At 41.5% G+C, this 24,864-nt stretch overlaps 1 protein-coding gene across 1 annotated transcript; it reads right to left on the minus strand.

Annotated features, from left to right (window-relative positions):
• Positions 1-1,347: 1,347 nt before the first annotated feature.
• On the minus strand, positions 1,348-9,677 carry prd1 (pleckstrin homology domain-containing protein pruning defect 1). The gene is made up of 9 exons (XM_011156725.2): positions 9,346-9,677; positions 7,670-7,865; positions 7,033-7,220; positions 6,108-6,302; positions 4,303-6,003; positions 3,997-4,221; positions 3,101-3,682; positions 2,790-2,909; positions 1,348-2,670 (listed from the first exon to the last, which is right to left on the minus strand). The coding sequence occupies exons 1-9, from the start codon at positions 9,670-9,672 to the stop codon at positions 2,554-2,556; spliced, it is 3,651 nt and encodes a 1,216-aa protein (XP_011155027.1). The 5' UTR covers positions 9,673-9,677; the 3' UTR covers positions 1,348-2,553.
• Positions 9,678-24,864: the final 15,187 nt, after the last annotated feature.

Here is a 24,864-nt window from a genome sequence, read left to right on the forward strand (position 1 = left end):
TCTAATCATTGATATAAATTGGTTATATATATATATATATATATATATAACCAATTTATATCAATGATTAGATATATATATATATATATATATACACTCTGCTACATTCTTTAAAAATATGTTTATCCAGATCTATGTCCAGACGTAAAATGATTTAAAATAAATATTGCATGTATAACTTATGCAGATTCTGTTATTAACAGAACTATATACAAGGTGTCTCAGAACTTTGGCACACGGGCTCCGTAGGGACATAGAGCTAAGTGAGAGGAACAAAAAAATCCTGTACCATAATGTGAAAATCGTAATAATTTTTTAATGATAACAGCATAAAGTTAGGCGTTTTCTACGCCCAGCGCGGCCTATAGACGCTCCGCGGCAAGCTGTATGCGTAGGAGCTGAGCGATAACGCGTCTCGCGCTGACTGTCGTAAGGGCATTTTGGCGCCTTAATGCCGCGCGACGGTCAGCGCGAGCTGCGTTACTGCTCAGCCCCCTTAATTAAAAAACTATTACGATTTTCACATTATGGCAGTTTTTTGTTCCTCTCAGCTCTATATCCCTACGGAGCCCGTGTGCCAAAGTTCTGAGACACCCTGTATAACAAAACATTTTAGAAAATCAAGAGAATTATCATGTCACAATAAAATGTAATCAAATATTTCTTTGTTGTATGTAAGATGTATCAAATTAAAAAGATAGTTACAAAGAAATATAATGTAAAGAATAATAAATAAATGTTTATTGTTGTCACTCATCATATTGTTATGATTATCAAAAAACCTATAGAATTTAGAATCGATTAAAATGCTTTATTTTCTTTTTTTTTTTAATATAATATATTTTCAGATAATTGTGTGGAAAACTGGTAAAACAAAAATTGAGATTTGATCCAATTCTTTATATAGTTTTATTAATTTTCTATTCATTATAATTTTTTTGCTGTTATATGGAAATACAGAAGTACTGTGTGAAAAGTACACAGATATAATATTTAAAACATGCTGATATTTTAACTTGAAGAAAACTTAACCCCGTATACTTTTCACATAGTAAAGATAAACATATAAAACCAAGGTCTTTTTCCTTGTATTCCCGATATATGTATATTCGTTCATTTAATTTACATAAATCTAATGTAGGAATCTCAACTTAATAACAAATGACATTTATTACCTAACAGCATATCACAATCACTTACAGCTACATGAAATAATGCATAAGTTAAATATTTATTCACAAGAATATACGGAATGCATCTGTTCATGTAGCATTGGTAACATAAGAAATTTATAACTTAAAACAGAAAATTAATATTAATAAATTACAAATAAAACACATTCCCATGTACAATTTTCTTCATATTATAATTTCATACCATTTAACGAGCTGCGTACCTAAAATTCACAATTAACTTTCAATTTTGCTTTAGAGCATAAATTATTACAATGATCTCAATATAATTTCTGTAAGTAAAATTCGCTACTCTTTGTTTCGCAAAGCATTAAATATTAAATGATTTTAATACAATAATACAAATAAAAGCGATTCAAGCTGTTTGAGCTTTAATTAAAAATTACGTGTATTAAACAAAATTACTTTATATAATACGTATAATACAACTATGTATCTCTACCTCGCGCCTCCATATCTGTACACTAAAAAATGAAGTCGGATTCGTGTAGAGTTAAAATTTTATAATCCTGAGATGTATAATGTACATCATTAAGATTCACGTAGAAAATCACGATACTGAAAAAATCGATTGAATCATAACGATCGATTGGGAATGTATTAAATCATATAGTAATTTCACAAGCGATTTTAAGTATTGTTCTTCATGTCGAAGCTGCTCTAAGTGTTTCTGAATCTTATATAGTATCATCTTCGACGATAAATAACTACTTTAATATCAATAGTGCGTATTCAAATGCATACTGGTTCGTCTTCTCAGTATATGTGAGTATATAGACATTTATATAGTAATCAATAGTGTTGCCTCATTATCCGTTATATTACATTCTTTGCATTAATATAAATTAATAGCTTATTATGGTGGCTTATGCTACAGGAAAGATGTTGCACCACTTCATGACTCTCTTAAATAGTCATCTATATGTTTAGGGTAACTTATATCTTATGCAAGATCTTTAATGATCGATCTCTCATCAACATCGCAATGTAGCGAGAATGCTGCGCATATATTTGTACCTTGAAATTAGAAAAAAATTACTCTCTATCATGCCAGAGGTCAGGTGCCGTATATCTGAATAAAGATATCTGTTGTTCTACTTATAAGCCACGAGATAATATACTGTTTCTAGTCCCATGTGACAGATATATGGCACCTAATTCGAAATAGAAGCAAAAGAAATTCGGAATACGTTGCATAAGCGGTATAACTTCGGCATGCGACACATCAGTGTTCCGATCTGGGTTCCGGATATGGGTAACCTGAATATTCACTTTTGTCGCCATTTATAATGGCAATATGATAAAATAATTTCTTAAATGACGGTGTTATATATTGTCTCTACTGGTACATCTTTCTCGTTTACTCTAAAGCTGGTGGTAACAAGTACCGCCAGGCATGCTCCAAATCTCTACTGGCGTCTGAACAACGTCGTTGCAGCTTATCCTCTGGTGGAAGTGTCGCCATAGGAAATTCGCCCTACAAAAGACAAAAAATTGCATATTAATATATGCGTGTAATTTTATAAAAATCATCATCTCTCTCTCTCTCTCTCTCTCTCTCTCTCTCTGCGAAATGTAGTTATAAATATCTCATACCAAGTTCGCATCCGCCCATAAAGTTTCCAGAATCTCTTTGAAAGTACAGAGCTCCGTATAATCCGTAAAGTATATAACCCAATCGCCGCTATTTTCGTGCACTTCCCGACACGCGAATTCCTATAAATATTTATTTACTCAGCGATGAAGCATGAGACAGTACATGGACATGGTCCGTTCGATATTACTAATGTTTCGAGAAGTGTCAAATATAAACCAATCTGTTTAGTCTATCCGTCACTTTGAAGCATTAGTAACGTTAAACGAATTATCCTATGTTCTACATCTACCGTAGGGCTATGTATACTCACCAGTATACACCATGATTGCTGTACTAACGGCACTCTGAACGCCGCTAAATCCTTAATAGAGGCGCAAGAGAGCGTTTGACCCCTTTGCGTACCGGGATGGACCTCCTTCATCGCCACTAAGTGTTCCGTGGTCGTAATCAGGCTGCAAGGCAACGGCTCTCGCTTTTCCGAACTATCGAATAGACCCGATGCGCTTTGAACAAAGCTTTGCAGCCATTCGGAAGCTACATATTCGTCCGGAGCAGCGAACTGGTACGACTTGTTGGGCTTCAACAGTATCTCGAAGGTATGTGGCCGATGAGAATTCGGGATTCTTCTGCATCCTTGGCACAGACCTCCTTTCAAGGGTATAGCACGCTTAGGAAGCCGCTGATTCGAGTCTGTGAACATGTAAACCACGCCGCCCTTCAGAACAAAGTAGCCGGCCTCCCAGGGATTTGTCGGTGCGTTCGGATATAAATGTTGGTAAGTGTGTGGCCGGAACATCAGATCACCCTCTTTTGTGGGGCCGCACGGTGTGCTGGGCGGCGACATGTGTTCGTCTTCCATATAAATAAGACTATAATGTTCGATTTTTTCATCCTGCAACAATAAATAATAGATTAGACCAGAAATAGATTCACGATGATTATATAGATTAACCTACATTTGCTGAAAAAGTCGACACGGTTTTATCTTTGGTTAAATTTGCAGCAGTCGATCATTGCTAGCAAAAATTTCGAAGCAATAATTGAGTCTATAAATTACGAGATATTAAGAATGGAAGACTATATCGTGAGTTGTTCTTTAGGGGAGAAAATATATATGACGGAAAGTTACATTCGTTCTTCAATTGAATAGTTAATCTAACTTAGGAAATTGCAATATTACGGTTGTATAAAAATAAGTTTACATACCGGATGCACTGCCGTGTCGGAAAGAATCGAATTCCTCAGAATGTGCATATCCTCGTAATTCAGTTCTTTGACAGCAGGAAGCTTCGGTTTTGACGGCGACCGTCTCATGGCCATCTCCAAGTGACCAATTAACTCTGAGGTAGTTTGCGAACTGCCGGTGGAGAACAGATATTGCATTTCGCAATCGGCGTTGGATATTAAAATATTTTGTGCATTCGGTCCGATCTGAAACAAACGTACATATTTCACTTAGCAAATTATATGCGCGCATCTAGAAATACGATCAATTGTTTCATGTTCTCTTACCATTATGACGTCTAATTCATTGTAAGGAATAACGAACTGGTTGCTATAAGAATGATCCATCTTAGAACCGGTTAAGTATAACGTCTTGTCCGTCAACAACGCGATCATCGGTTTGCTCTCGCCGTTCGTCATATAGGAGCTCCTGACTTTGTATACTTTATACAGCTCCTCCGTTTTGTCGCGGTATATATGTCTCTTGAAAAGTTCGCGCAATTTTAGGCTGATTTTCTCGCCGCTGAACTCCTGCTTCTCAGCAGCCACGTTCTCCTGAATCTCCTTGTCGAGATTGTCGTTGAAGTCCTTGAAGGAATCATAGCTCGTCTTGACTCCTTTGATGTACAGAGTGTTCGCCTTTGGCGGTTTCTTGTTCTTCTTGATCTCGAACTTCCTCTCCGTGATCGACTTCAAAAATCTGCTCAACAATGACGTCTTCGACGGTGCCTGACGCAGAGGCGGCGCCAGGAGCTTGCTACTGCTCTCGCCGGTCAATATCGCCGTCATATTGCGCTTTTTCAGCGGCGAGGCTAGATGTCTGTTACTTTTACGTTCATCCAGGTCAGACGTTGCCACGCTGTCTACATCTGACCAGTCGCTCGAGTTAGCATACTTTTTCGGGTTCCCAGTTTGCGGCATCTCTACCTTGATCGGTGGATCCTCGACAATGTTGCCGCACGCTTTCTCGACAATATAGGCTTCCTGAGCCTCGTTCTCTTCCAACTCTATTTCCATCTTGGGCCTCAAGCTCTTGCCCGGATCCTCTTGACCCTCTGGTGCTCCACGCTCCGACAAAGATAAACCACAGTTGCATCTGCAATTGCGCTGACACGGCACTTCAATGCAGAACTTTGACGGTGTTTGCTTGTCAGTGTCGCTGTCGAACGTGCTAGACGACGACGAGAAGGAGTAACAGTCCGAGTGTACATTCCTCCCCGCGTTCGCGTTCTTCTGGGTGTACGGCGAATCACCGTGCGCGCACCAACTATACCTGCCTTTCTGCGCGTCCCTCTTCAGAACGGAATTGGGAGACAAGAAACTCATGGAGAAATCGGCATAGCTCTCATCATCCTCCAGCTTCATTGTCTTTAGTATGTCTTCGTGGAAGCTGACCCGCTTCTTACTTTCACCGCGCTTCTTCTTACGCTGCCTGCGTTGTACTATAGCCTCCGAGCTGGAGGAAGACAGAATGCTGGCGTCGGTCATGTTGATGGTGTTCAAAATGCCGTAGGGAGTATCCATATTATCGCAATCGGAAATAGTCATGCTCAGCTCCAACAAATTTGTATCATTATTGATCAGATAAGAATTACGAGGATCTATGTTCTTCTTAAAGCTATAAGCGCTATCGCTGTAGTAAGCGCTCCTCTTGCTGAGATCCTTGGTGCCGTTGTCGATCTTGCCTATTTTCTCCAACTTTGTTTCATCGAGGCTTTTACTGTAGAAGTCGTAGCCTTTAATAGTCTCCAAGCTGGAGCAATTCATCTCGTTATCATCGAGTTTTCGAGTTACGTTCTGATTAACTATGTCGGTCTTTGTCATCATGACGGTTTGAAATTTGGTGATTGCCGGTGATTGAGTTGGCGTCTTGCCGTCTTCGCTGGAATCGCTGGATCCGAAATTCTTATTGTCTTCCATGCAGTTGTTGATAATGGTCTTGTACCTATTATTTCGGTACTTCGGAATATCGTCCATTGAAAAATCCTCCTGCAAAGATTCGCATGTGTATATTCAAGTATTATTCAGTAATATAGATTTTTCTTCCGCATGGTCTTCAATTCATTCAATGGTCATTCAATTTAGATGTTTACCTCTTTGTAACTGCTACCGTCGGTCTCATTCGCAAGGTCCATATCGCTGTCGAACGCAACACCACTGTCCCCCGGAGAAGCTAGGCTCGATGAAACACTAGAAGATCTTAGATGCAACGATAAGACTGTTCCTGATGGATTTACGCTCATAGGCCTCTGTGGCATGTAATTGCAGATGTCCAAATACGTCACATCCTGCACATCAATTCCACATAATTTTCCACATAATAGTATCATATTCTACATAACAGTATCAGTTTTATTTCAGTCGATATGAATTATCGGTCGTACACGTTGACAAAACGTATCGTGCGACTGGAAAATAAATCCCCGTCAAAGTTTCTCTTGCGGGAACCAACAAGCCTCCAGAAAATTTTCCATGAACAAACAGACCGTGTGGTGTATAATGCATACAAAGATAAGGTCCGCGGACGTGTGAAATCAGTTGCTATATAATAGTTTTGTGTCGCGAGTTATCAACCGCACATTGATGTTACAAACCTTGCAATTTTAAGTTAATCCCATGGAGATAACTTTTTCTCTCGGTAACGCGTTCCCAGAAAATTTTCCATGAATAAAAGCAAAGCATATATTTCGCACGAAATAAAGTATGCGGTCGGAAATAAAACGATAACCCGTTGCCCCTTGTAACTGCTGCAACTTGATATAAAAAGGTCTATCGGCATACGCGACGCGTGTTATATGTGATTAATGTTATTCATTAGCACGATAAGTGTAACCAGGGGGTGATATTGATATCTCGCTCTCCATGTGGCAGAAAATAGAATAAGAAACGCACGATGCGCTAAACATCGGACGGAGAGAAAGTTAATCTCCGCTTTCTGTCAAACTGTTATTGCTTACGAAATCATTTCGTAAACTATAATATTTATATTCCGCTATTTATTCCGTCTGCTTAACGTACCAATTGCAATGTGAAGGACACGTTTTCCAAACCGGCAAGAAGATTGACCAATTGATTAGTCTTATCGGCATCTCTTACAAGCGCGTGTGGAAAGTACTGCTTTTTTAATGTCTTGGTGTCTCGCAGTAAACAGGCCAGATAGCTCTCAAAGCTGCCCTCGCTCAGAGTGTGATAGAGCCATGCTCGACCTGCACATGTTATTACACATATAATATATACACATTATGATATAATATAATAAATAAAAACGTGTGTATATATATATATATATATATGTGTTATATTTATTTTTGAATGTAATCTAAATATAAATTCACTTAATAACGTCCAATTTAATTGAATAAAATATTGCTGATAAAGATAATCATGAAATTTCAAATATAATCATGAAAGTTTTTTGTAAATCAAATAGCTTAAGAGAGAATGCATACATTTCCCTTGTTACATAATTTTAAATCTTTCCAGTTGTGAAATACAAATTGTTGTTTTATACTTGTTTTTTCCGCAGATCAACAGCTTCATGATAAGATAAAGCTACAGTTATAGCCATTAAATGTAAACTTTAATCAAGTCAGAATTAAACATCAGAAAACACAGAGGAAATTACATAGCTCGTATAACCAATGTTTGTGCATACCTTTTCCAATAGATGTCAATACACTCTGCAATGCATGAATGACCACGACAGTATCTTGGTGGCTAAGTTCTCTAGCAGTGCCCCAATATCCATGTCTTTCTACACGCAATCCATGACGCAGCGCTCGGTCCAACCAGTAAACCAACCAGGAGTCACCATCCAAGACCACAGTGCCATACAGACTTTGGGCATAAACCTGTTCGAGGCACATATATATTATTTTTATCTACCATGCATCTATGAAGAAAACACCTTTTTATAAAATACAATTAAAAAATTACACGAGAATAACTCGTGCATATATTATAAATTAAGAAGATATTCAAGCAGTAACAAATGAAGATAGTCACAGCAATGACAATGAGTTACTAAAATACTTCTAACAATTGAAATACTTGCTTGACACTGAGAACATGAGAAATACATGTACAAGATCATGAGTATATAAAAAATTGTTTGTACTTTGATCTCAAGTAAGTTTCTGTCAGCAAAAGGCTGTGCAAAATGTCACGGGGAAACGTGGATAATAAAAAAAGAAAAAGAAACTACATTGAGATACAATTCTACCTTTCACTAAGAGCACACATATCACGCGTTTATTGGCGCGAACAAAACAAACTCTAGCCTTGCTACAACAATGCCAATTTTAATCCATCCTCTTTAGTCTGCGCTAAAAGCGGAACAATCAAGAAACGGCGAAAGGGAGAAAACGAAGTAATGCGAAGCGCAGAGGGAGAAAGAGAATGGACAGCTTTTATCAGCTGTTCCGTGCAACGCACATCCGCGCAACTGTCAAACGTCAATGCAGCCTGACAGCTTAGCTAGTTTCCGATTACGGCGAAAGTGCAGTATGACTCACTTCTGGGCAGCGTCGTCGTCTCGTCGCGAAGTGTCGTTGCGCGCACGAAAATGCGAGGAAGACGAAGGATTCGCGACGCGTGCACCTCGTTTAAAGGGACAGTGGTGCGACTTTAATATGCTCGCGCAATCTGCGATCACTCGCATGTCGTGTGTGTGTGTGTGTATGGTGTGCGCGCATGAGCGTTCGATTTCGAGCCGCTGGCTACGTCGCGATTAACTCGCGAGTAGGGTTCACGACGTCACACGACACACACATATATATATATGTGTGTGTATATATATACACACACACACACACATACACACTACTCGTATATATACGTATCTTTCGTGAATATACTCCAGTCCCTTTCGAAGCGCACGTACAGCTAAAAACGAACAAACCTCGTACCGCAACGGGTACGGCAGCTCGTCTAGCTGACGCGGTCCAAGTCGAAACAACGAGGTTCACAGTTCTCGCTGTAATATCGCGCTCTTTTTGCGCGTAAATAGGAAATGAGAGCATACACGAGACTTGCGAACAAGTACGATACGAAATATGTATACTCTTTGACCTCGATCCTGAGCCAATATTCTCTCGTTCGGATACGCGTGTCGATTTTACGCCCGCATGATCTCGCACGCCGCTTCAAAGCGCATTCGGGGATCTCGCAAAGGAACAGCCGCCCCAGGTCGGGCAATTCTTCGTCGCGGGGCTTGATACACATGCAATAGTAGTAGTGACAGCAGCGGCGCAACGACGACATATGCGCGTCTACAAGGAACAACAGCGAACGAACAGCCGTCGTCCGTGTGCGAGATTGACGGTGTCTCACCAGCTTCACCGCCTTCGTAAGCTCCTGCAGGATCCTGGCCTTGGAGAGGACCTTGTCGGTGCAGAGATCCATATCCTCGCGACCCGGCATCTCGTCGCACGCACTCACATGATCGTCACGGAGATCACGGCAGCGTCGAGACTCGCTGTGAAGAACGTCGGACAGACTGCGGCGGAACAGGCCGGACACGGCGCGAGCGGCACCGACGATATTCACGGCGACGACGCGGCCCGACGGTGGCGTCGGCGACGGTGGTGCAGCGCCGTTGATATTCTCCGTGCCGGTCGCGCTCATTGATTTTAGCGACGCGCAGGTCACCCGCGACATTCAAGCTAGCTTCTTCGCCACTGACCTCCTTCAGCGGTGCGCCCGACGCTTTAAACCCGAGTTCCTCTCCTTCTCCTTCCCGGCCTCGGCCGTGTGAGTGTCTTATGTAAGGCCGGCTCGCGATGCTGCATGCTGAGCATGCGATATTACAGCCGTATCATGCGTTTGTTTCGTTTGTTTCGAATCGCGCGCTTTTTACGAGATAAATCATTCTCGCGATTGGACGGCTCGAGCAGCGTCCGATCGGCACGTATTGATGGCTGCGTTCAGAAAACACAACGGTTACACAACGGTTGAGTAATTTCGCAACGTTATTGGTCTGAATGGCTGCGTTCAGCAGAACAATGGCTGCATTCAGCAGACTCAACAGTTGGACAACACTACTAGATTTTCCATTGAATCTCGCTCCTGATTGGTAAATACTTCTGAGTCTATGAAGAATCTAAAAGAATGCTCCAATCACAGACAATAATCACTAAGCGCTCTCTGATCACTTTGTTCTACTAAACGCGGCCACTGGCTGCATTCAGCAGACTCAACAGTTGGACAACATTACTAGATTTTCCACTGAATCTCGCTCCTGATTGGTAAATACTTCAGGGTCTATGAAGAATCTAAAAGAATGCTCCAATCACAGACAATAATCACTAAGCGCTCTCTGATCACTTTGTTCTACTAAACGCGGCCACTGGCTGCATTCAGCAGACTCAACAGTTGGACAACATTACTAGATTTTCCACTGAATCTCGCTCCTGATTGGTAAATACTTCAGGGTCTATGAAGAATCTAAAAGAATGCTCCAATCACAGACAATAATCACTAAGCGCTCTCTGATCACTTTGTTCTACTGAGCGCGGCCAAAGTGATCAGTGAGCGCTTAGTGATTATTGTCTGTGATTGGAGCATTCTTTTAGATTCTTCATAGACCCAGAAGTATTTACCAATTAGGAGCGAGAATCACTAAGCGCTCAATGATCACTTTTCTGCTGAACGCAGCCATTATAAGGATCTAACAGTAAGGACCAAATAGTTACTAAGCTCAGTGAGCGTTTTGTTTTCTGAACGCAACCGACGCGACTTGGTCACCAGAGAAAAACCTGTGAGCGGCCAACACGGCCTGCGACACTGACTTTCCGCACTCGGAAAGGGCGCCATCTGCATCCATTTTGAGAGGGGAACCACGATCAGGTCTCGGTGGTAAAATCTGCATGTGGTGGAATTCCGTGCTACATCCACTTTCAGGCACAAACTTCTATATAAAGTCAGCGGCACACGGTGCTTGTTTTCGTGCTGCATTGCTTGCTGAATGAAAATACAGCGTTCTGATTAGTACATTTCCGAAGATGGATGGAAATGCACCAATCAGAACGCAGTATTTTCCATAGCATATATAATAGACTGAGCATAGCGGGTTTGGCAGAACGATGAGAGAAGCAAGATATCGGGGAACTTTTCTTTCCTTGTCTGCGCAGGTCGAATGCGCAATCGTTTAGTGACAGTCAATGACGCAGACTCATGACAGCAAGAAATACGCATAAGCGTAGTTATGTACGGGCAACAAGATATGTATAATACTGATGATCATATTAATATTATTGATACTGAATAAATATATAAATATTTATTTGTAAAAATACGCGTTTTATTTGCCATAAATCATATTTTCCTATTCTGTCATAAGGAATTAATTTTTTAAAAGTTTAGAAACAAATATGGGGCATAATAAGATGAAATGTGAAATAAATGTTATGTAATAAAATTATAATTTTTATGTTGCATATTATGAAATATTTTTAGTATAACAGTAATAGGGAAATTATATATGACAAGTGATAAAATATAAAGTAATACATAACACATTGCATCAAATGACTTTAAAATATTAAAGAAATTTTATTATATATTTATGTAATGGAAACATTGACAATGTAAGAAGAATCATATAAAAATAAAATAACGTACACACACACACACATACATATAAATGTAAATATATTTTGTACATACCCAAATAGCGCAGTACGTCTTATGGACGTTCATTTTACGTCCATTTTACGTTCATATATCCATGGACATAAAATAGTTGTCCATTGTACGTCCATATAAGTACGTACATTGACTAATAATAAACGTACATCCAGTGGACATCCATTTGAAATCCACTTTATATAATTAATGTATGGATATATACTGTACGTCCAATGGATGTTCGTACATGGACATGTACGACATTGTTAGTTATTTTGATTTTTGGTATTATAACTAAATATATTATGTATTATTTGATATATATACTATAGTGTATACAGGGTGTTTGATAGCTGATCATGCAGACGAAAGTTGGAGATAGATTGGGTGTAGCCGAGAAGAAAAGTCATGTACCATAATATCAAATTGGCAATAGTTATCGAGTTATTAATTAAAACATGTGAGCCAACGAGCGCGTAGAGAGTGGAGGGCGGCCGCAGTAAGCACGTAGACATTTGATACAGGCGGAGTCAGTGAGTGTCGGTAGGCAAGCGCGCGAGGGGCAGCGTAAGCGACAAGAGGTGATCGCGCGCGACGAGGAGCGAGCGAGTTTTTTCTTTATAGCTTTTTCCTTATAGCTCGCTCGCTCCTCGTCGTTCGCGCTCGCTCGCTCTTCGTCGCGCTCGCTCGCCTCTTGTCGCTTGCTCTCGCTCGCTCTTCATCGTTCGCGCTCGCTCGCTCCTCGTCGCGCGCGCTCGCCTCTTGTCGTTTACGTTGCCCCTCGCCGCGCGTGCTCGCCTATCGACACTCGCTGACTCCGCCTGTATCAAATGTCTATGTGCTTACTGCGGTCGCCCTCCGTTCTCTACGCGCTTGTTGGCTCACATGTTTTAATTAATAACTCGATAACTATTGGCAATTTGACATTATGGTACATGACTTTAATTCTCGGCTACACCCAATCTATCTCCAACTTTCGTCTGCATGATCAGCTATCAAACACCCTATATATCAAATTATACTTTGTATATTTAGATATATTTTGAACTTAGTGTAAAATTTCCTGCGCTTTATAATTATTAAATATTTTCAATTTAAATTATTATATTTCAATTTAAATTATTATATAAGTCCGTAGTGAATCGTGTGATTTCGATGATTCGTTACTGAATAATTTCATCAGTTACTTCCTTCTTTTGACCTGCTGCTCATCAATGTTAAATGACCAAAACGAAATCTCATCAGTTGGTAAGAAATTAAAGAGTTTCTATGTATCATTAAAAGAAAGAGATTTTGTTTAATCTTTAAATTCCACTGTTAGAAATATCACGTTTCTTACTAATAACTTATTTAAAAACAAAATTTGCATTAATTATAATAATATCAAGGAATAAAAATCATACTGATGAGGAACTAGACTGATCAAAACGTCAAGATAATTATATATCAATTAAAATAAAAAAATAAATATTAAAAAATATATAATAAACAAATATGAATAAAAATATATAACAAATAAAACATAAATAATTTAAATAAATATATTATCTATATACAATTTTCTAATTGTTAATTTGTTTTTAACATATTACAGGTTCTACTAAAAAGAGTATTCCAAACTCCACCAATAAAGATTGCGAAGAAGCAATTAAAAAGTGGTTACAAAGAGCAAAGGAACGCAGCAATAATAACAATAAAAACCAAGGAAAAATAACAATAACAATTAATTTTTTAATTTAATATATTATTATTTTTTTCAATTATTATATATTGCTATTCTTTCCAACTTAATATTTCTTTTTTTTAGTTTATATACTTTATAGTTTACATACACACACACGTATATATATTAGTTTATGCATTCAGTTTATAAATTTGTTTAGTTTATGATTTTTAGTTTATAGATGTTTTCGTAATAAAATATTGTGATATGTAATATGTAAAACAATGTGATATAATACTTGTAAAGTTGAAAGTATATACGAGGGCGGTCCGATAAGTACTTAGCCTCACCGCCCGATGGCGCCACTATCGCAAGAGAAATTTACTATCGTGTAGTACATTCTCGTAGACGGCTACTGTCGAAATTTCAGCCGAATCGGACTCGTAGTTTTGTTTTGACCGCGTGTGGAAGCGGGCGTGTCCGCGGATTTTAGAAAAATGGAAAAAGAGCAATATCGGTCGGTGATTCGATTCTTGTTTTTGGAAGGGAAATCGCGCAGCGAAATCAAAGAACGCTTGGATGCTGTGTACGGTGATTCTTCTCCTTCAATGGCGACCGTCAAGAATTGGTTTAACGAGTTTCAACGTGGTCGCACGTCGGTTTTTGATGAGCCACGCCCAGGTGCCCCGAAAACGGCTACCACGGAGGATAACATGACAAAAATCCACGATCTCGTATTGGCAGACCGCCGATTGAAGGTGCGCGAGATAGCTGAGACAGTAGGCATCTCAAAAGACCGCGTGGGTCATATCCTGCATGAAATTTTGGGCATGAGAAAGCTGTCGGCGCGATGGGTGCCGCGTTTGCTCACTCCGGACAACAAGCGCAACCGTGAGACCACTTCAAAGCAGTGTTTGACGCTGTTTAAGCGCAATCCGAAGGAGTTTCTGCGTCGTTTCGTGACCGTCGACGAAACATGGATCCACTGGTACACACCAGAGACCGAGGAACAGTCGAAACAGTGGACTTCACCCGGCGAACGTGCTCCGAAGAAAGCGAAGACTGTCCTATCGGCCGGAAAGGTGATGGCCACCGTTTTCTGGGATTCACAAGGTGTGATCTACATCGACTACCTGGAGAAGGGCAAAACGGTCACAGGGCTGTACTATGCCGAATTATTGGGCCGATTCGACGCCGAATTGCAGAAAAAACGGCCCCATTTGGCGAAGAAAAAAGTGCTCTTCCACCATGACAACGCACCGGCTCACACCTCCGCCCTCGCCACGGTCAAATTGGTCGAATTGGGCTACGAACTACTACCCCATCCACCGTATTCTCCAGATTTGGCCCCGTGCGACTTCTTTTTGTTTCCAAACTTGAAAAAGTCACTCGCCGGGCAGAAATTTGAGTCGAATGAGGAGGTCATCGGCGCCACGGAGGCCTACTTTGCAGACCTCGAGAAAACGTATTTTTCAGACGGGTTAAAGAAGTTGGAGCATCGCTGGGTCAAGTGTATCGAGCTAAAAGGAGACTATGTTGAGAAATAAATCGCCACGTTTCCAAAATTTTCGTTTTTCTTTTGTAGGCTAAGTACTTATCGGACCACCCTCGTATCGTTGCCTGCGTCCTGTTCCCTTCGTCCTGTTTCTCAATTTAGCATCCCGTCCGCTACGGACATTCGCTCGTGGCACTGATAGTGGCCGTCTGTGGGCATTTGATCCGCTCGGAGGAGCAGTGTTACTTAACGCGACAAGACTCCGATTATAAATATCCCGCGAGTCGACGAAATATCTGAACTTTTAAAAAAAGCATCAAAGAAAATCACGTTGATGTTATCACGGATGAAATCTCATCCTGGTATATATTTTTTTATTTTCGAAATAAAAAGGACCAAACGAATGAAATTATTAGGTGTACAACTTTGCTTCCGCCGTCTTTTTCCAAAATTCGAGGCTTTATTGTAAAAAACTGGTTATACATTTATGATTCAAAGTATTATCCATCGCTGGCCACTACTTTCTCCCATCTTTCGGGCAGCGTACGAATCCCGCGTTAAAAAAACTGGTCATCTTTTGAAGCGATCCACGAATCGATCCAATTTCTTACTTCTTCATAAGACTGGAAGTGCTGGTCAACCAAGCCGTGTGTCATTGATCGAAACAAGTGATAGTCAGAGGGAGCAACGTCTGGAGAATACGGCGAGGGGGGGAGGGGTAGGACTTCCCATTTCAACGTTTCCAAGTATGTCTTGACCACTTTCGCAACATGGGGTCGAGCATTGTCATGCTGCAAAATCACTTTATCGTGTCTCTCGTTGTATTGCGGCCGTTTGTCTTTCAATACTTGGCTCAAACGTATTGCGTTCGATAATGATCGCCTGTGATTGTTTCAATCGGTTTCAACAGCTCATAATACACTACGTCGAGCTGGTCCCACCAAATACAGAGCATAACCTTGGAGCCATGAATATTCGGTTTGGCCGTCGATGTGAAAGCATAGCCGGGATATGCCCATGATTTTCTGCGCTTGGGGTTATCGTAATGAACTCATTTTTCGTCCCCAGTCACAATGCTATGCAGAAATCCCTTCCGTCTTTGTCTTTCAAGCAACTGTTCACAAGCAAACAAACGCCGTTCAACATCTCTCGGTTTCAACTCATACGGCACCCAATTTCCTTGCTTCTGAATTATTCCCATGTCTTTGAGGCGTTTTGAAATTGCTTGTTGATTCACTCCCAACGATCGTGCCAATTCTTCTTGACTTTAACACAAGTCTTCATTAAGTAATGCTTCCAATTGCATCTTCGAAAACCTTCTCTCTTCCACCGCTATGCCGGTCTTCAACGTGAAAATCACCGTTCTTGAAGCGTTGAAACCACTCACGACATGTTCTTTCATTAATAGCGGCCTCACCATAAGTATTTGAGAGCATTCGATGAGCCTCAGCCGCAGATTTCTTCATACTGAAGCAGAAAGTTAAAACTTCCCGCAAATGACGAGAATTTGGCTTGTAAACTGACATTTTCAATCGAGAATAACTTTATGATGCAGACACAAATCGACTAATGATTCTATGGGGTTATGTTGACAGATGCCCAAGTTTATTGCATAACGTCTATGATCTATTTATTTCGACCACTACTTGCCGCTAAAGCCTTTCTATAGGAAAACGACGGAAGCAAAGTTGTACACCTAACAAATGTTATTTATCATCATTGAATATTAGATGAAAAGTAGAAAAGTTATTGTCGGCAGCGGATAATCTAACATTGAATAAGAACGAGACAAAATTCGCATGGGATGAAATTCCACTCTTTACAGCTACCATGACTTTTAATTATTCTCCGAAAACGGCGTCACAACAACTTTGGCACTCTGTACAATTAGTTGCTAACATATTTTCTAATCGTACACATTCCTTTTTAATTAACATAAAGCTAACAAATGTCCGATGCTTCGACAGAGTAATATTCTTTATTTTCAGTAATCAATAAATAGTAAATCAATGTTGCGTACAGTTGAAACGCCTCCTCGCATTCTCCTCGTCGTTCCGGAACTTTCGAGAAAAAAAGAGACGCCCAAGCGCAAGTCTCTCTTGCTTCAACCGCCGCCGAGGCACGCAATGCTTATATCGCGCCGATTGTGTTGATCGGTTCGCGAGCGACGACACTTTTTGCACTTCGTATTAATACTCGCGCACCTCGCGTACTCGACCTTATTCCATCAGCAGCAGCCGTGCGCGACGCGCTCGTCACTTCCGTCTCGTGTAATTGAAAGATATGTTCCTGGATTTCCAGTATTTCTCCGTCGATATCTCCGCTTCTACTGGGAGTAGAGAGTCGTCCATGTAGTCCAAAATGTAGGGTTTTGAAAGGGCTTTAATTTGGTACCTGTCCGAAGCCTGTATCTCTAACTGTTTAGGAGATATCGAAGGTTAAAGTTTTCCAACCTTTCTCCGTCGATATCCAGCCTTCATCCGTCGATATCTCCGCTTCTACTGGGAGTAGAGAGTCGTCCACGTAGTCCAAAATGTAGGGTTTTGAAAGGGCTTTAATTTGGTACCTGTCCGAAGCCTGTATCTCTAACCGTTTAGGAGATATCGAAGGTTAAAGTTTTCTAACCTTTCTCCGTCGATATCCAGCCTTCATCCGTCGATATCTCCGCTTCTATTGGGAGTAGAGGGTCGTCATTGTAGTCCAAAATGTAGGGTTTTGAAAGGGCTTTAATTTGGTACCTGTCCGAAGCCTGTATCTCTAACCGTTTAGGAGATATCGAAGGTTAAAGTTTTCTAACCTTTCTCCGTCGATATCCAGCCTTCATTCGTCGATATCTCCGCTTCTATTGGGAGTAGAGGGTCGTCATGTAGTCCAAAATGTAGGGTTTTGAAAGGGCTTTAATTTGGTACCTGTCCGAAGCCTGTATCTCTAACCGTTTAGGAGATATCGAAGGTTAAAGTTTTCTAACCTTTCTCCGTCGATATCCAGCTTCTTCTCGATAGTTATAGAGAGTCGTCATGTAGTCCAAAATGTAGGGTTTTGAAAGGGCTTTAATTTGGTACCTGTCCGAAGCCTGTATCTCTAACGTTTAGGAATATCAAGGTTAAAGTTTCAACCTTTCTCCGTCGATATCCTCCGCTTCTATTGGGAGTAGAGGGTCGTCATTGTAGTCCAAAATGTAGGGTTTTGAAAGGGCTTTAATTTGGTACCTGTCCGAAGCCTGTATCTCTAACCGTTTAGGAGATATCGAAGGTTAAAGTTTTCTAACCTTTCTCCGTCGATATCCAGCCTTCATCGTCGATATCTCCGCTTCTATTGGGAGTAGAGGGTCGTCCATGTAGTCCAAAATGTAGGGTTTTGAAAGGGCTTTAATTTGGTACCTGTCCGAAGCCTGTATCTCTAACCGTTTAGGAGATATCGAAGGTTAAAGTTTTCCAACCTTTCTCCGTCGATATCCAGCCTTCATCCGTCGATATCTCCGCTTCTATTGGAGTAGAGGGTCGTCATGTAGTCCAAAATGTAGGGTTTTGAAAGGGCTTTAATTTGTACCTGTCCGAAGCCTGTATCTCTAACCGTTTAGGAGATATCGAAGGTTAAAGTTTTCTAACCTTTCTCCGTCGATATCCAGCCTTCATCCGTCGATATCTCCGCTTCTATTGGGAGTAGAGGTCGTCATGTAGTCCAAAATGTAGGGTTTTGAAAGGGCTTTAATTTGGGTACCTGTCCGAAGCCTGTATCTCTAACCGTTTAGGAGATATCGAAGGTTAAAGTTTTCCAACCTTTCTCCGTCGATATCCAGCCTTCATCCGTCGATATCTCCGCTTCTACTGGGAGTAGAGAGTCGTCCATGTAGTCCAAAATGTAGGGTTTTGAAAGGGCTTTAATTTGGTACCTGTCCGAAGCCTGTATCTCTAACCGTTTAGGAGATATCGAAGGTTAAAGTTTTCCAACCTTTCTCCGTCGATATCCAGCCTTCATTCGTCGATATCTCCGCTTCTATTGGGAGTAGAGGGTCGTCCATGTAGTCCAAAATGTAGGGTTTTGAAAGGGCTTTAATTTGGTACCTGTCCGAAGCCTGTATCTCTAACCGTTTAGGAGATATCGAAGGTTAAAGTTTTCTAACCTTTCCTCCGTCGATATCCAGCCTTCATCCGTCGATATCTCCGCTTCTATTGGGAGTAGAGGGTCGTCATTGTAGTCCAAAATGTAGGGTTTTGAAAGGGCTTTAATTTGGTACCTGTCCGAAGCCTGTATCTCTAACCGTTTAGGAGATATCGAAGGTTAAAGTTTTCTAACCTTTCTCCGTCGATATCCAGCCTTCATCCGTCGATATCTCCGCTTCTATTGGGAGTAGAGGTCGTCCATGTAGTCCAAAATGTAGGGTTTTGAAAGGGCTTTAATTTGGTACCTGTCCGAAGCCTGTATCTCTAACCGTTTAGGAGATATCGAAGGTTAAAGTTTTCTAACCTTTCTCCGTCGATATCCAGCCGCTTCTATTGGGAGTAGAGGGTCGTCCATTGTAGTCCAAAATGTAGGGTTTTGAAAGGGCTTTAATTTGGTACCTGTCCGAAGCCTGTATCTCTAACCGTTTAGGAGATATCGAAGGTTAAAGTTTTCTAACCTTTCCTCCGTCGATATCCAGCCTTCATCCGTCGATATCTCCGCTTCTATTGGGAGTAGAGGGTCGTCCATGTAGTCCAAAATGTAGGGTTTTGAAAGGGCTTTAATTTGGTACCTGTCCGAAGCCTGTATCTCTAACCGTTTAGGAGATATCGAAGGTTAAAGTTTTCTAACCTTTCTCCGTCGATATCCAGCCTTCATTCGTCGATATCTCCGCTTCTATTGGGAGTAGAGGGGCGGTCATGTAGTCCAAAATGTAGGGTTTTGAAAGGGCTTTAATTTGGTACCTGTCCGAAGCCTGTATCTCTAACCGTTTAGGAGATATCGAAGGTTAAAGTTTTCTAACCTTTCTCCGTCGATATCCAGCCTTCATCCGTCGATATCTCCGCTTCTATTGGGAGTAGAGGGTCGTCATTGTAGTCCAAAATGTAGGGTTTTGAAAGGGCTTTAATTTGGTACCTGTCCGAAGCCTGTATCTCTAACCGTTTAGGAGATATCGAAGGTTAAAGTTTTCAACCTTTCCCCCGTCGATATCCAGCCTTCATCCGTCGATATCTCCGCTTCTATTGGGAGTAGAGGTCGTCCATGTAGTCCAAAATGTAGGGTTTTGAAAGGGCTTTAATTTGGTACCTGTCCGAAGCCTGTATCTCTAACCGTTTAGGAGATATCGAAGGTTAAAGTTTTCTAACCTTTCTCCGTCGATATCCAGCCTTCATCCGTCGATATCTCCGCTTCTATTGGGAGTAGAGGGGCGTCATGTAGTCCAAAATGTAGGGTTTTGAAAGGGCTTTAATTTGGTACCTGTCCGAAGCCTGTATCTCTAACCGTTTAGGAGATATCGAAGGTTAAAGTTTTACAACCTTTCTCCGTCGATATCCAGCTTCATTCGTCGATATCTCCGCTTCTACTGGGAGTAGAGGGTCGTCCATGTAGTCCAAAATGTAGGGTTTTGAAAGGGCTTTAATTTGGTACCTGTCCGAAGCCTGTATCTCTAACCGTTTAGGAGATATCGAAGGTTAAAGTTTTCTAACCTTTCTCCGTCGATATCCAGCCTTCATTCCGTCGATATCTCCGCTTCTATTGGGAGTAGAGGGTCGTCCATTGTAGTCCAAAATGTAGGGTTTTGAAAGGGCTTTAATTTGGTACCTGTCCGAAGCCTGTATCTCTAACCGTTTAGGAGATATCGAAGGTTTAAAATTTTCAACCTTTCTCCGTCGAATCCAGCCTTCATCCGTCGATATCTCCGCTTCTATTGGGAGTAGAGGTCGTCATGTAGTCCAAAATGTAGGGTTTGAAAGGGCTTTAATTTGGTACCTGTCCGAAGCCTGTATCTCTAACCGTTTAGGAGATATCGAAGGTTAAAGTTTTCTAACCTTTCTCCGTCGATATCCAGCTTCATCGTCGATATCTCCGCTTCTATTGGGAGTAGAAGGTCGTCCATGTAGTCCAAAATGTAGGGTTTTGAAAGGGCTTTAATTTGGTACCTGTCCGAAGCCTGTATCTCTAACCGTTTAGGAGATATCGAAGGTTAAAGTTTTCCAACCTTTCTCCGTCGATATCCAGCCTTCATCCGTCGATATCTCCGCTTCTATGGGAGTAGAGGTCGTCCATGTAGTCCAAAATGTAGGGTTTTGAAAGGGCTTTATTTGGTACCTGTCCGAAGCCTGTATCTCTAACCGTTTAGGAGATATCGAAGGTTAAAGTTTTCTAACCTTTCTCCGTGATATCCAGCCTTCATTCGTCGATATCTCCGCTTCTATGGGAGTAGAGGTCGTCCATGTAGTCCAAAATGTAGGGTTTTGAAAGGGCTTTAATTTGTACCTGTCCGAAGCCTGTATCTCTAACCGTTTAGGAGATATCGAAGGTTAAAGTTTTCTAACCTTTCTCCGTCGATATCCAGCCTTCATCCGTCGATATCTCCGCTTCTATTGGGAGTAGAGGGTCGTCATTGTAGTCCAAAATGTAGGGTTTTGAAAGGGCTTTAATTTGGTACCTGTCCGAAGCCTGTATCTCTAACCGTTTAGGAGATATCGAAGGTTAAAGTTTTCTAACCTTTCTCCGTCGATATCCAGCCTTCATTCGTCGATATCTCCGCTTCTATTGGGAGTAGAGGGTCGTCCATGTAGTCCAAAATGTAGGGTTTTGAAAGGGCTTTAATTTGGTACCTGTCCGAAGCCTGTATCTCTAACCGTTTAGGAGATATCGAAGGTTAAATTTTCTAACCTTTCTCCGTCGATATCCAGCCTTCATCCATCGATATCTCCGCTTCTATTGGGAGTAGAGGGTCGTCATTGTAGTCCAAAATGTAGGGTTTTGAAAGGGCTTTAATTTGGTACCTGTCCGAAGCCTGTATCTCTAACCGTTTAGGAGATATCGAAGGTTAAAGTTTTCTAACCTTTCTCCGTCGATATCCAGCCTTCATTCGTCGATATCTCCGCTTCTATTGGGAGTAGAGGGTCGTCCATGTAGTCCAAAATGTAAGGTTTTGAAAGGGCTTTAATTTGGTACCTGTCCGAAGCCTGCATCTCTAACCGTTTAGGAGATATCGAAGGTTAAAGTTTTCTAACCTTTCTCCGTCGATATCCAGCCTTCATTCGTCGATATCTCCGCTTCTATTGGGAGTAGAGGGTCGTCCATGTAGTCCAAAATGTAGGGTTTTTGAAAGGGCTTTAATTTGGTACCTGTCCGAAGCCTGTATCTCTAACCGTTTAGGAGATATCGAAGGTTAAAGTTTTCTAACCTTTCTCCGTCGATATCCAGCCTTCATCCGTCGATATCTCCGCTTCTATTGGGAGTAGAGGGTCGTCATTGTAGTCCAAAATGTAGGGTTTTGAAAGGGCTTTAATTTGGTACCTGTCCGAAGCCTGTATCTCTAACCGTTTAGGAGATATCGAAGGTTAAAGTTTTCCAACCTTTCATCCGTCGATATCTCCGCTTCTACTGGGAGTAGAGAGTCGTCCATGTAGTCCAAAATGTAGGGTTTTGAAAGGGCTTTAATTTGGTACCTGTCCGAAGCCTGTATCTCTAACCGTTTAGGAGATATCGAAGGTTAAAGTTTTCCAACCTTTCTCCGTCGATATCCAGCCTTCATCCGTCGATATCTCCGCTTCTACTGGGAGTAGAGAGTCGTCCATGTAGTCCAAAATGTAGGGTTTTGAAAGGGCTTTAATTTGGTACCTGTCCGAAGCCTGTATCTCTAACCGTTTAGGAGATATCGAAGGTTAAAGTTTTCCAACCTTTCTCCGTCGATATCCAGTCTTCATCCGTCGATATCTCCGCTTCTACTGGGAGTAGAGGTCGTCCATGTAGTCCAAAATGTAGGGTTTTGAAAGGGCTTTAATTTGGTACCTGTCCGAAGCCTGTATCTCTAACCGTTTAGGAGATATCGAAGGTTAAAGTTTTCCAACCTTTCTCCGTCGATATCTCCGCTTCTACTGGGAGTAGAGAGTCGTCCATGTAGTCCAAAATGTAGGGTTTTGAAAGGGCTTTAATTTGGTACCTGTCCGAAGCCTGTATCTCTAACCGTTTAGGAGATATCGAAGGTTAAAGTTTTCCAACCTTTCTCCGTCGATATCCAGCCTTCATCCGTCGATATCTCCGCTTCTACTGGGAGTAGAGGGTCGTCCATGTAGTCCAAAATGTAGGGTTTTGAAAGGGCTTTAATTTGGTACCTGTCCGAAGCCTGTATCTCTAACCGTTTAGGAGATATCGAAGGTTAAAGTTTTCCAACCTTTCTCCGTCGATATCTCCGCTTCTACTGGGAGTAGAGAGTCGTCCATGTAGTCCAAAATGTAGGGTTTTGAAAGGGCTTTAATTTGGTACCTGTCCGAAGCCTGTATCTCTAACCGTTTAGGAGATATCGAAGGTTAAAGTTTTCCAACCTTTCTCCGTCGATATCCAGTCTTCATCCGTCGATATCTCCGCTTCTACTGGGAGTAGAGGTCGTCCATGTAGTCCAAAATGTAGGGTTTTGAAAGGGCTTTAATTTGGTACCTGTCCGAAGCCTGTATCTCTAACCGTTTAGGAGATATCGAAGGTTAAAGTTTTCCAACCTCTCCGTCTCCGTCTTCATCGATATCTCCGCTTCTACTGGGAGTAGAGAGTCGTCCATGTAGTCCAAAATGTAGGGTTTTGAAAGGGCTTTAATTTGGTACCTGTCCGAAGCCTGTATCTCTAACCGTTTAGGAGATATCGAAGGTTAAAGTTTTCCAACCTTTCTCCGTCGATATCCAGCCTTCATCCGTCGATATCTCCGCTTCTATTGGGAGTAGAGGTCGTCCATGTAGTCCAAAATGTAGGGTTTTGAAAGGGCTTTAATTTGGTACCTGTCCGAAGCCTGTATCTCTAACCGTTTAGGAGATATCGAAGGTTAAAGTTTTCCAACCTTTCTCCGTCGATATCCAGTCTTCATCCGTCGATATCTCCGCTTCTACTGGGAGTAGAGGTCGTCCATTGTAGTCCAAAATGTAGGGTTTTGAAAGGGCTTTAATTTGTACCTGTCCGAAGCCTGTATCTCTAACCGTTTAGGAGATATCGAAGGTTAAACCTTTCTCCGTCATACCTTCATCCGTCGATATCTCCGCTTCTACTGGGAGTAGAGGTCGTCCATGTAGTCCAAAATGTAGGGTTTTGAAAGGGCTTTAATTTGGTACCTGTCCGAAGCCTGTATCTCTAACCGTTTAGGAGATATCGAAGGTTAAAGTTTTCCAACCTTTCTCCGTCGATATCCAGCCTTCATCCGTCGATATCTCCGCTTCTACTGGGAGTAGAGGGTCGTCCATGTAGTCCAAAATGTAGGGTTTTGAAAGGGCTTTAATTTGGTACCTGTCCGAAGCCTGTATCTCTAACCGTTTAGGAGATATCGAAGGTTAAAGTTTTCTAACCTTTCTCCGTCGATATCCAGCCTTCATCCGTCGATATCTCCGCTTCTACTGGGAGTAGAGGGTCGTCCATGTAGTCCAAAATGTAGGGTTTTGAAAGGGCTTTAATTTGGTACCTGTCCGAAGCCTGTATCTCTAACCGTTTAGGAGATATCGAAGGTTAAAGTTTTCAACCTTTCTCCGTCGATATCCAGCCTTCATCCGTCGATATCTCCGCTTCTACTGGGAGTAGAGGTCGTCCATGTAGTCCAAAATGTAGGGTTTTGAAAGGGCTTTAATTTGGTACCTGTCCGAAGCCTGTATCTCTAACCGTTTAGGAGATATCGAAGGTTAAAGTTTTCTAACCTTTCTCCGTCGATATCCAGCCTTCTCCGTCGATATCTCCGCTTCTACTGGGAGTAGAGGGTCGTCCATGTAGTCCAAAATGTAGGGTTTTGAAAGGGCTTTAATTTGGTACCTGTCCGAAGCCTGTATCTCTAACCGTTTAGGAGATATCGAAGGTTAAAGTTTTCCAACCTTTCTCCGTCGATATCCAGCCTTCATCCGTCGATATCTCCGCTTCTATT

Source organism: Harpegnathos saltator, unplaced genomic scaffold (assembly GCF_003227715.2).
Source record: "Harpegnathos saltator strain DR-91 unplaced genomic scaffold, Hsal_v8.6 scaffold705, whole genome shotgun sequence".
In the NCBI taxonomy this organism is placed as follows: Eukaryota; Metazoa; Arthropoda; class Insecta; order Hymenoptera; family Formicidae; genus Harpegnathos; species Harpegnathos saltator.